The sequence below is a fragment of the Austrofundulus limnaeus genome, unplaced genomic scaffold, assembly GCF_001266775.1.
Source record: "Austrofundulus limnaeus strain Quisiro unplaced genomic scaffold, Austrofundulus_limnaeus-1.0 Scaffold36, whole genome shotgun sequence".
Taxonomy (NCBI): domain Eukaryota; kingdom Metazoa; phylum Chordata; class Actinopteri; order Cyprinodontiformes; family Rivulidae; genus Austrofundulus; species Austrofundulus limnaeus.
In genome coordinates, this window is record NW_013952438.1 from 859,275 (window position 1) to 870,404 (window position 11,130).

Here is an 11,130-nt window from a genome sequence, read left to right on the forward strand (position 1 = left end):
CCTCGGGGCAGTCACCCCCAAACTGGAGCAGTGGCTAAAACAGATCCCAGGAACAACATCAGACATCTCAGTCCAGCTTTGTATGTATGGATCACTTGGGTTGTTACCAACATCTGGTGAAAATTTCATGTCATTAGCACCTCTAGTAATATATTTACTGAGAAAAATGGTGACGTATTCAATACTTATTTTACCCGCTGTATAGTAGGCTGATAGCTGAGAAAAAGACTGTAAAAATGAAAGTTTTGCTTCATCTTTAGGCTGGATTCGACATCTCAATGCATGGTTTAGAAATAAATATCTAGCTTTAGGAAAAATAATACTTAGTTTAAAAACAAAAAGAAATTAAACGTAATGCTTTTGCATTCAGGTCACCTTTTACCCTGATAATCAAAATACAGAGGAACTACAGTAATTGCCTTCAGAAATCACCTAAAAAGTCCAACTGTGTGTAATTTATTTTTTGTGTAAATCCAGCTGTTCTCCAAAAGAATGTCAGAAAACATCCACAATCAAACAGCATCATGAAGAGCAAGGAACACAACAAAACAGTTCAGGGATAAAGTTGTTGAAGTGGAAAAGTGGAAGTTAGATACTGCATAGTGGTAGCATGTATATGACCCCCGCACATACACACAGCACACTCACCAGAACTCACACAGAGCAGCTGTTTAAGATGTTCTGGTATTTATATGAGTGACTTGATGAGAGACAATGAAACAAGCCACATTCACATGCATGATGTCACATACCATATTAATCTCTCCAGGAAATTGTACCGTAGATGCTTTACAAATGTAGAAATGTTAGAAGCCATTTTGGGTGGAGGTAATGAATATGAGGCTATTGGAGTCTTAGTCAGTGTAGGTCAGATAGGACAACATCTGTGCCAAATTTCATCAAGATCTGATCATGTTTGAAATGAAATGACAGCCCTTCATCAGAGATAAACAACAACAACAAAAAAAAATCTGAAGTTCCTATGTTGAATATTTTTGGAGCAATAAGTATTTTTGTATGTGCAGACACCAGATTTTAAAATAGAAACCCCCTCTTGAAATAGGGGGTCTATCACAAAACCGTTTGCTAGTGCGGTGTAGGTGGGCCACACCTGTATTCCTACTAAATTTCATACTGCTAGGTGCAGCCGGTTGACCAAAAATCTCTGGAAAAAAAAAAAAAAAAAACGGTATGAAAACAATATGACCCCCGCTACGCATTATATTATATTATATTATAATTAAATTTCAATGCATATTTTATGTTTGTACTTCATCTTTAAAAACTACTTTGAGATGTGTGAATGTTTGTTCTTGTGTTTACCCTCTCCAACTGCTTGGTGTTGCTAAGGTTGGTGTTCCGGTTCAGGTTCTGATCTGCTTCTTCCTTGTCTCGACATTTTTGCTCGTACGTCTTCTTGGACTGACGACAAAACAAACAAAAAAACAAAACAAAACAAAACACCAAAGTTAGAAATAGTCCATTCTGAACTGTTGTCATCACACAAAAAAGGAAACAAAACAAGAAGGGATTTAATGCATTAAAGGAAATCAATTCACTGTCATTAGTTCTCCTTTCCCCCCCCCACTTTGTAACTTTTTGCGTGATGTCAGACTGGTTAAAACCCGTTCCTTCACCAAAGAGGAAGAACAGAGAGGGAATGACACTGACCATTTTCACATGCAACTGAAACTCCATAAGAAGGACTAAAAATAAGGACCAAACAGCAACACTTCCAACAGTGCAAAGCATAAACTCAGGTAAGGGAGTTCTGGCAAATCAGTCCTTCAAACTGTGTCTGATGTAGTTTTTGTTCTTTTTATCCTCAAAATACAAAAGGAAAACTTTTACATTGAATCCTTTCATCTTAAACAACAACTAATCTTCAGTATTTCCACTTCTACTTACGTCCATCGTCTTCTTGTACTGTGAGTACTTCTGTTTGTGGAGCACATCCATCTGTTGTTCTATCTATTTAAAAGTGACACAATTAACTATCAAATAAACATGTATTCATAATACGAACGTGTCACAGTGTAAAAAAAAGTACTAACCTTTTTCCTCACTTCTTTCTGCTTTTCTTTAAACTCTTCCAGCTTCTTGGCCTCCTCCCTCATGCTGTGTGCCAGCTGCAAGTGTGTCAGACTGACTTGTTCAGTCTCTACACAAAAAAAGGCATTTGAATAATATGCTAGAACACATGAATCAAAATGTTAATAAAAATATATATACTTACGTAATTTAAACATATCCAGAGATCTCTTTAATGTGCTAAAACAAAAATTAAAATATGTATATTTATTTTATTTTTACATAAAATGTGCATAAATGTAATATTTTATATGGCTGCTGGAATTTTGAAGCTGTTTAAAACACTTGTGAGACAAATATTTTCTGAAAAATAGTTTTTTGTTTGTTTGTTTGTTTGTTTTTTTTTCAATAAGTTTGCAAAGTGGACCAAAATTCAGGAATCCCTACAGGGGCATTGCATTTCCATAACTAGTTCCCATCAGATGCGACTAAGTCAGATTTTCGTAATCACCTTTAGGGTGGAATCTCACTGTGCTGCAACTGTTGAAGAAAAGTTGGTCTCAAAATTGTGAGAAACTTGGTAAATTTTCAGTGTGGCCGCACTTAACATCCACCTTTTGAAAACCCCGACCTATATGTATGTATGTATTTATTTATTTATTTATTTATTTATTTATTTATTTATTTATTTATTTATTTATTTATTGTCAATGCAATGCACACTATTGTGATTCGTTACCCATCCAAGTCATCTCAGCTTTGGCATGCTTCTCCTCCTGCATACTTTGTCCTAGAGCTGCCATTGTAATTTTATATCTGTAAAGCCCCTGTGCCAAATGATGGCTATGCCTTTTGGTGCCTGTAAAACTTATAGTTTATGAAATATTAATGTTACTGCACCATAGTTTAATATTTCAACTCAGTAGTTCAGTGTTTACAGTACTAATATGATTGTATTTTGATGTTTTACTATAATATTGTCTTAATACCGCTCTGTTGTTGTAATATAATGCATTTTTGTGTCAATAATTGTATTGGCAATGTGGCCTCTTTCTGCACACATACAAACCAACCCCTGCCACCATCTGCCACAGCTCCATTGGTCTAATGGTCTATGTCATGGACTTTCATGTGGAAGATCAGGGTTCAAAACCCAGCTAATGAAACTTTAACAAAAAAAATCTCTTCAAACTTCATATTGTCACACAGTTACCTTAATTACAAACACCTGCTGACGTGACAGCCACAAGCTGGTATAGAAAACACTTTTGAGCTTGGTCTAACTTCATTCTGCAAGTCCATTGCTGCAGGCAAAGACATGCTACATGGCAATGCACACTTGTTTTTACATCGTAAAAACCCATGTCTTGTTTATGTTTGTTTGTTTGTTTGTAGAGTTGGCCAAGCACATTATTTTGGTTTCCACCTCCACAAACGTAATACCCCTCTATGCAGCCGCCTCCATGTTTATGATTTAATCTACCATAGTCCTCTTTTGAAGTGAAAATAGGCAGATCTAGACTAGTGTTTGAAGAAAATATTACTTGGCATGGTATTTAGACATGGATGTTTTCTGTTAGAGGAGGCTCCTGTGTCGCCGGTTGGAGACACCCATAATAAAACCAAGAAGGGCTTAAGTCACCCACGACAACTCCATGACTATTTCAAGTGAACATTTGTTACACAAAATCTCTGTACTGCTTACAGAGATCTCAGGCAACAAGAGAGCAAAACTTCTGCAATTCAAGCAAGGAAATTGAGAAGCACAAACATTGTAAGCCTTCTATCTTCATGAATGTTGTTGGGCAGATGCCAGTAGTTGCAGCCTAGTAATATATTACTTATAGTGTTTGCCACAGAGAATTACTTGCCTCCATCTGACCCTATCTTTAGCCTTGTTCTCTACCACACCAACCCTCTAGCTCACCGCCCTGCATGTTTTAGATCAGGAGTGTCAAACTCATTTTCACCGAGGGCCACCTGAGCCCTCGAAAGGCCACTTGTGATGAACTTTGATGTTTCATGTTTAACTTTGACCAAACAGTGTTTTAACATGTCCTCTTTTAAACACTAAGAGCTAAGTGTACGACTGACTAAATCTGAGACAAATACAGAAATATTATTATCAGTGAGAAAACAAAGCTTTTCTCACTGATGAGTTTCTAGAGTAGCTAAATGGCAGATTTAGTTTATGGTTGATGCTGACTTTAAAGCAGCTTATTTTCAGACTGTTCTATCCAAATAAATAGCTCAGACCAACCTCCTCAGGCCAATTGTCATTATCTTTCACCTTTTAAGTTAATTTTGTTGCATTTTAAATTTAACTTTTATTGATATTAGAAACAAATTTCATGTTAAGTAAAAAAAAGTTGTTTTTTTGGGGGGGGGGTGTAACCCCCTGGCGGGCCACATGGGAGTCACCTGCAGGCCACATCTGGCCCGCGGGCCTTGAGTTTGACACATGCGTTTTAGATGTTTTCCTGCTTCAACACACTGGACTGAAATATTGAGTTGACAAGTTTCTACTAAACTTGATAATATTCTGAATATGTGTTTTAATTAAGTGAACCAGGTGTGCCGAAGCAGGGAAACGGCTAAAACACGCAGGACAGTGGCTCACGAGGAACAGGGTTGAAGACTTCTGCTCTAGTTCTTCCTGCTTCTCTGGCACACTTGTCTCCTTCTTACTCACACACATGTACACCTCATCTTCTCATTTTTCCACCTCTCCAGGCTCTCTTCCACCTGCTCCCTACGCTCACAGCAGACTACAATGTCATCCGCAAACATCAAAGTTCACAGAGACTCCTGCCTGACCTCAACTGTCGGAGTGTTCAGAGGTCCGGCTGACGCTGTGGTGAAGACGCAGGGTGCTCGTTCTGGTTTACACTTTCATAAGAAAATGGATAATTCTTAAATCTTAGAACTAATCCTCCTTTTTTCCTTACTGTTCTTAATCTTAAAACCTTGCCGTAAGTTTAATGTGCCTGTAAACATCTGGTTTATCAAGATCTAAACCTAAAGTTTATTATTCTTTCTGAGTTGTCATACTTACATAAATTATTACGGACGCCTACGTGATTTTGTGGATGTTTTAACTCATAAAGTTCTGATTATTCACATTAGTTTGTACATAAGTGGTTTACTTTATTCTGTAAATAAGTATCATTTATTTTAGAAAACGTACTGAGTTGGCAAATTGTTGTGTGTGCGTGTTTCTCACATTTACACGGAGAGGTATTTCATCTTCCCAGAGAAAGAACTCGTGATTCCTCATAACTTTAAGTTTTGAGAAGTGTAGAGATCATAGTTCTCTTACACTGTCAATCACCAATGCTTACAACCCTAATCCAATAAAACTGAGACATTGTGTAAAACATATAAAAACAGAATATTGTATATAAGATTTACAAATCCTATTCTTACTAACTTAATATTTTTATTGCAAAAAGTCACTCATTTTGATTTTGATGCCTGCAACAACCAAAATGAAAAAAAAAAACATTCCACAGGTGAACAGGTTAATTGGAAACAATTGAGTGTTATGATTGGGTATAATTATTGTACAAAAATTTTTAATATTTATATTCTGTAGAAGGGACTTTTTAATATTTTACACACTATTTTGAAAACAGGTGGGCCCATAACATATAGCCCTGGTTCCCTACAAAACTAGAATAGAATAGAATAGAATAGAATAGAATAGAATAGAATAGAATAGAATAGAATNATAGAATAGAATAGAATAGAATAGAATAGAATAGAATAGAATAGAATAGAATAGAATAGAATAGAACTTTAATGTCCACCATAGCGGAAATCTTTCTGAGTCAGTGTTCAGTTCTTTTAAATGTGTTTTAAGGGCTCTCCAGTCCCTCCCTTAGAAGTGTGTCAAATGCATTGAATTATACTGTACTGTTTGATGGGTCCAAAGGACAACATATTGAACCTTTACAACAAAGGATGGTAAAACACATCCTTTCTAGTGAGTCATTTTCACCCATCAGTCTTCCTTCCTCTTCACTCAAACACTTCTGCACAGAAAACCATTTTAGGCTCAGCTGACCACCAACCAAACAGGAACCTAACGTGCCTGTGGAGGAGCGGCACATCAACACGAGCGCGTTGAAAAAAAAAAAACACAAACTAAAATATCACTAAAAACTGAAAATAGTCATCATTTCCACTTTTAAATTGCCAACTAAACAGTTTAACCTCATGTGTGCTGAATTTATCAGCACTGCCGTCTTAACCCAGACTTAAAAAAGTGCAACATCAGCTTTAAAGAAAGGAAAAAAAAAAGATAAACCTTTAATTAACAGAAGCTTCGGTAAACAGAGCTGCTCAAACACATAATAACAGCACGTCGACTCAGAAGCTGCTTACTTCATTTCGTTGTGTCCACAGACCTTCTTGGACAAACTGAGCAGATCCTTGGCGTACTTCTCTTCAATTGAAGCCCTGAAAGAAATCATTATAACATATTGTAATACATAAACAACGAATAGCTAACAAAGCAAATGAACTGTCCTTTCCTTAATAGGTGAATGCTAAATGCTGCATCTGTAATGAACATTTACAAACAACTTGATCTTATCTATAGAAAAATGGACGTTTGCTGACATGGATGTTTTAAATTCAAATCTCAAAAGGTTGATAAGAAAAGACATTTGCATTGGCTAACAGAACAATGGAAGAAGTGTATGACTACCACAGACAAACTCAAAGCCAATTAAAAGCCATTTCATCTTTTATTATACAATGACGGCATTTGGTTCAAACAAAAACAACAATTCACATCATTATGAGATCCTTCTATGAATCTATGAAAATTGTAGATTCACACTGAATGAAGGCATCAAAACTATGAATTAACACGTGGAATTGTATACTTGACAAAAAAGTGTGAAACAACTGAAAATATGTCTTATATTCTAGGTTCTTCAAAGTAGCCACCTTTTGCTTTGATCACTGCTTCACACACTCTTGGCATTCTCTTGATGCATTTTGATGCCTTCAGTGTGAATCTACAATTTTCTTAGTCATGAAAAGAAAGAAAACTCTTTGAATGAGGTGTGTCCAAACTTTTGATCTTTACTGTACGTGTTGGAGATGACTCTCAGCTACTACCACACCAAATCTTATCTCTGTTTTTAAACTGGACTGAACTGAAGCCATTTGTGCTTTTACTACACTGTAAAAACTGTCATCTTACCAAGTTTTAAAATCTTATAACAGCCAAAAAGTCTTTTTGATCTTGTTTTGAGACTGATTTACTAAACAGGAACTGATTGTGTAAGAATAATCATCTTGTTTTCACAATGTGTAAGATTATTTGTCTTGTTAGTCTGAAAATTTGACTCAAATTTAGTCAAAAATTTCTGCTAAATGGAGTAAGAAAATTTTACTTGGTAAGATTCTTGAAATAAGAAAAATTTGAGTCAAATCAAGTATTTCAAGAATCTTACCAAGTAAAATTTTCTTACTCCATTGGCAGAAATTTTTTGACTTAATTTGAGTCAAATTTTCAGATTAACAAGACAAATAATCTTACACATTCTGAAAACAAGATGATTATTCTTACACAATCGGTTCTTGTTTAGTAAATCAGTCTCAACACAAATCAAAAAGACTTTTTGGCTGGATATAAGATTTTAAAACTTGGTAAGATGGACAGTTTTTGCAGTGTTAGATTGATCATGAACTGGATGAACTCTAAAAGTTATACGTCCAGCAAGTTTCATTACAATTTGTCCCGTGGTTCAACAGTTAATGCTGCAGTTTTTAACCAAGGACTTGTGTGACCTGCTGTTGCCCAGACTATGTGCTGGGGATGACTCTCAGCTACTACCACACCAAACTTTGGCTCAACGTCTGCAAAACTGTGGCCTGGTTAAAACCAGACCCTGTCCTTCACTTTGCTTCGTACAAGGGTCTGGACTTGATGCATGGAGAATCGATTTCTTGCAGGAGGCGTGGCCTCTGCTGAAGCATGTGTGTGTTGTCGGTGTGAAGGAGGCTAAGCTAAGAAGCTAACCGGAAATCGCGTGCGCTGTAAACAACCCTACTGAGAGGAGAAATATACCGAGCCGAACGAGACGACTGTAAATGAGAGCTGCTGTTTTGTCAGACATATTTAATTTTATTTGGAAGCCTTATCAACACGGACTGGCTTCATTCACTTCCTCCACTGCCTTATGCTAAAATAACTAGCAGACTGCGCAGAACACCGACGTCGTTCAAAACTCCACCTACTGTTCTCTGATTGGCCCAGGTAAAATAAACTACAAGCAGACACTGCGCAGAAAATTGACGTTCAAAACTCTGCCTTCTGTTTGCTGATTGGCCCAGGTAAAATAAACTACAAGCAGACACTGCGCAGAAAATTGACGTTCTGTTCTCTGATTGGTTCGGCTAAAAATCTGCCAGCGAAATCCTTGTTAATGGAAGAAGTCCCAGACGGAGCAGTGAAGGGAAACTAGAATTGAGCGGAGCTGCATAGGAAGGCAAGGGCCAGGCTAGCAAAACTGACAGTTACAAGCGTTTTTGCGTTAGCTAACGTCCATCAAACGTGGCGGTCATTTTGGATTAGGTTGATTTCAAAAGACAATCACTTGCAGATGTATTGATTTCGTCCTGTATGATTTATTACAGTCTGTCCCCTGGTTTAATAGATATTTGGTAACAGATAAATATACATGTAAACATGCACTTGTTATGCTGTCCTTTCAAGCATTGAGGTGATAATTACTCATTGGTGACTTCAGATGTGTTACTCAGACTGCGAGTTTAGATCAAGCAAATCAGGAAATACTTCAACTTATGTATCAGTGACTAATGTACAAGAAAAGTACACAAGTACAGAAACTAACAGTGATGTGTGTACTTCTGCATAAAATCACTGACTGTCTGCAAGGTTCAAATATTTTTTACCTCTTTTCACCATTTTTATGGCGTGAATTTCACTTTAAGACCATTTTTTTAACAGTAACATTTGTGGTTACGAGTTGTACTTCTTGTGATTTGCAAACCGCCATGCGTTACAAAATTCTTTCTATTAATAGTTTAAGGAACTTTTGGGTTTTTTGTTTCACAGCATTGTCCCGTGATATTTCCCAGGTTTATTAGTCTGTGCCTTGGTCCTGTCACAATGACCTGTTTCTCTCCTCAAGCATAACAGCATCATTTATGAATCATTGTGCTGCAAATTAAGCAAGAAGGAACTTAAAAATTCAAACACGGAACTTTCTATAATACCATCATAAATCAAAAGCCTTGTGCTCCTTGAAGGAATATCCCTCGCCACCTTAGATGCCAGAGTTTTTGATTCATTTTATGTTTTATGTTGAGTAGCAGTTTTGGTCAAACCGTCTAAACGTTATGTGCAACATCATGCAAGGAGATCTCATCCTCAGTTTTTGTGTTGTGAATAATCCCCAGCTATTACCACTTCAAATTTTAGCTCAATGTCTCTTAAGCTGACTGTGTTGGAGCAACTTTTGTGTTTGCTAAGGTTACTTTGCTGCAGTGGCCATATTCAATTGGACTGACTCTAAAAGTTAATCAGATGTAGATGTACATCCAGTGATTACGATCTGAAAGTTTTGGTGAAAGTCATCCAGTGGTACATGAGATATTTGGCTAACAGACAAGCAGGGTTGGCTCTAATAACTAAAGCTGGCTAAAGCTGACTGGAAATTGTGTTGTGAATGACTCTTAGTGACTACCACACCAAATTCTAGTTTGACTGAATTAAAGCCATTTTTGTGTTTTCTAAGGTCAGTTAGCTGCAGCAGTTGTCTTGAATTGGGTTGGCACCAAAGAATAATCACTTGCAGAAAAGTAAAGTAAATTAAAAAAAAAAAACTTGCAAAACCACTTTTTGCCTTTCTATAATGAGCGATACTGTTATAACTGATGCTAAAAAAAGAACTCAAGGTTATTTTTCAAACACATTTATAAAAAATTACCACTTAAGTCCTAACAAAAAAAATGCATTTAGACATTTGGGAAGCAGTTTGGTGTTTGTATTACTGTAAAAGATATGCATTTCCATCAAGGAAGTATTCACTTTCTCTTTAACTGCAAGCTAGCAAAAACAAAAAAAAGTATCCAGTTCTTCTAAGTAATAAACTTCTTGCTATTGTGGCATTACAAAGCCTATAGTTCGTCTTCCTCCATCTTTATAAGTTTCATTTTCACCTTCTCTTTTCCTCTCCACAAACTCGGGGTTTATGGTCAGTGAGCCCCACATCCCCATCATTACCTGGCTTTCATGAAGTCCTCCACCTCCTTGCATGTCCTTTTGCCGTCGTTGAGATACAGGATGATGGCATCATAGCCAGCAGTGGAGGTCAAATCAGAGTTCTGTCAGGAATGGATGAGAATTATTTGATTATTTTGTCTGTTTTTATTATCAGCAGTTATTACATAAAACCCATTATTACTGTTTTTTCTAATGTCCCTTTTTAAAAACTTTAATATTGTCTTAACTTAAATAAAACTAACATTTCTAGATTCACATGTAAAGTGCTAGAAGTAATACTAAATAAAAGAATAACCTGAACTTAAGGCAGTTAATTATACAATATTTCAGCTAGTTTAGCTTCAAAATAAAACTGTAAACAAAACTTACCCAGAAGAAATCTTTAAAATGTAGGTTTTTCATAACCGAATCAGAGAAGGCGGTGAAGCAGCAAGTTTTTAATGGCTTTGGATCAGCTCGCTGTGTCAAGTCTGTTGGTCAGAAGAGCCGCGCGACGCCAGAGTCAAAATGACGCATGCGCAGTAGCGATGGCGATGACAGCTGGAGCCCTTAATATTGACAAACAAAAGGTGTGGTTTTCTGCCCTCTGGTGGCTGAAAGCGGAACTCACAGGAAGCGTTGAACCTTGAATTCAGCCTGAACAGGTAATAAACTAATTAGTTTCTCCTCAGTAAATTAGAGAAATAAAATACAGGGAGGATTTTATTTTTTTCTCCTCTTGAATATGTGCATGTCGGTGCTGCCAATATATATTATTATACATACATACATGCATACATACATACAGTGTACATACATACATACATACATACATACATACATACATACATACA

General features: G+C 36.6%; 1 protein-coding gene and 1 long non-coding RNA gene across 2 annotated transcripts in view; one reads left to right on the forward strand and one right to left on the reverse strand.

Moving 5' to 3' along the window:
• Positions 1-10,750, reverse strand: part of pstpip2 (proline-serine-threonine phosphatase interacting protein 2) — a 17,271-nt gene extending 6,521 nt beyond the window's left edge. Inside the window, exons 1-7 of the mRNA XM_014006501.1 lie at positions 10,667-10,750; positions 10,298-10,398; positions 6,418-6,492; positions 2,237-2,271; positions 2,055-2,161; positions 1,909-1,971; positions 1,324-1,422 (exon numbers count right to left, since the gene is read on the reverse strand). Coding sequence (XP_013861955.1) covers positions 1,324-1,422; positions 1,909-1,971; positions 2,055-2,161; positions 2,237-2,271; positions 6,418-6,492; positions 10,298-10,398; positions 10,667-10,699 — 513 coding nt within the window. The 5' untranslated portion in view covers positions 10,700-10,750. The remainder of the gene's footprint in view (positions 1-1,323; positions 1,423-1,908; positions 1,972-2,054; positions 2,162-2,236; positions 2,272-6,417; positions 6,493-10,297; positions 10,399-10,666) is intronic.
• On the forward strand, positions 1,572-5,107 carry LOC106516243 (uncharacterized). Its single transcript, XR_001310075.1, has 2 exons — positions 1,572-1,760; positions 4,765-5,107. It is a non-coding gene; the product is annotated as an uncharacterized LOC106516243 (long non-coding RNA).
• Positions 10,751-11,130: the final 380 nt, after the last annotated feature.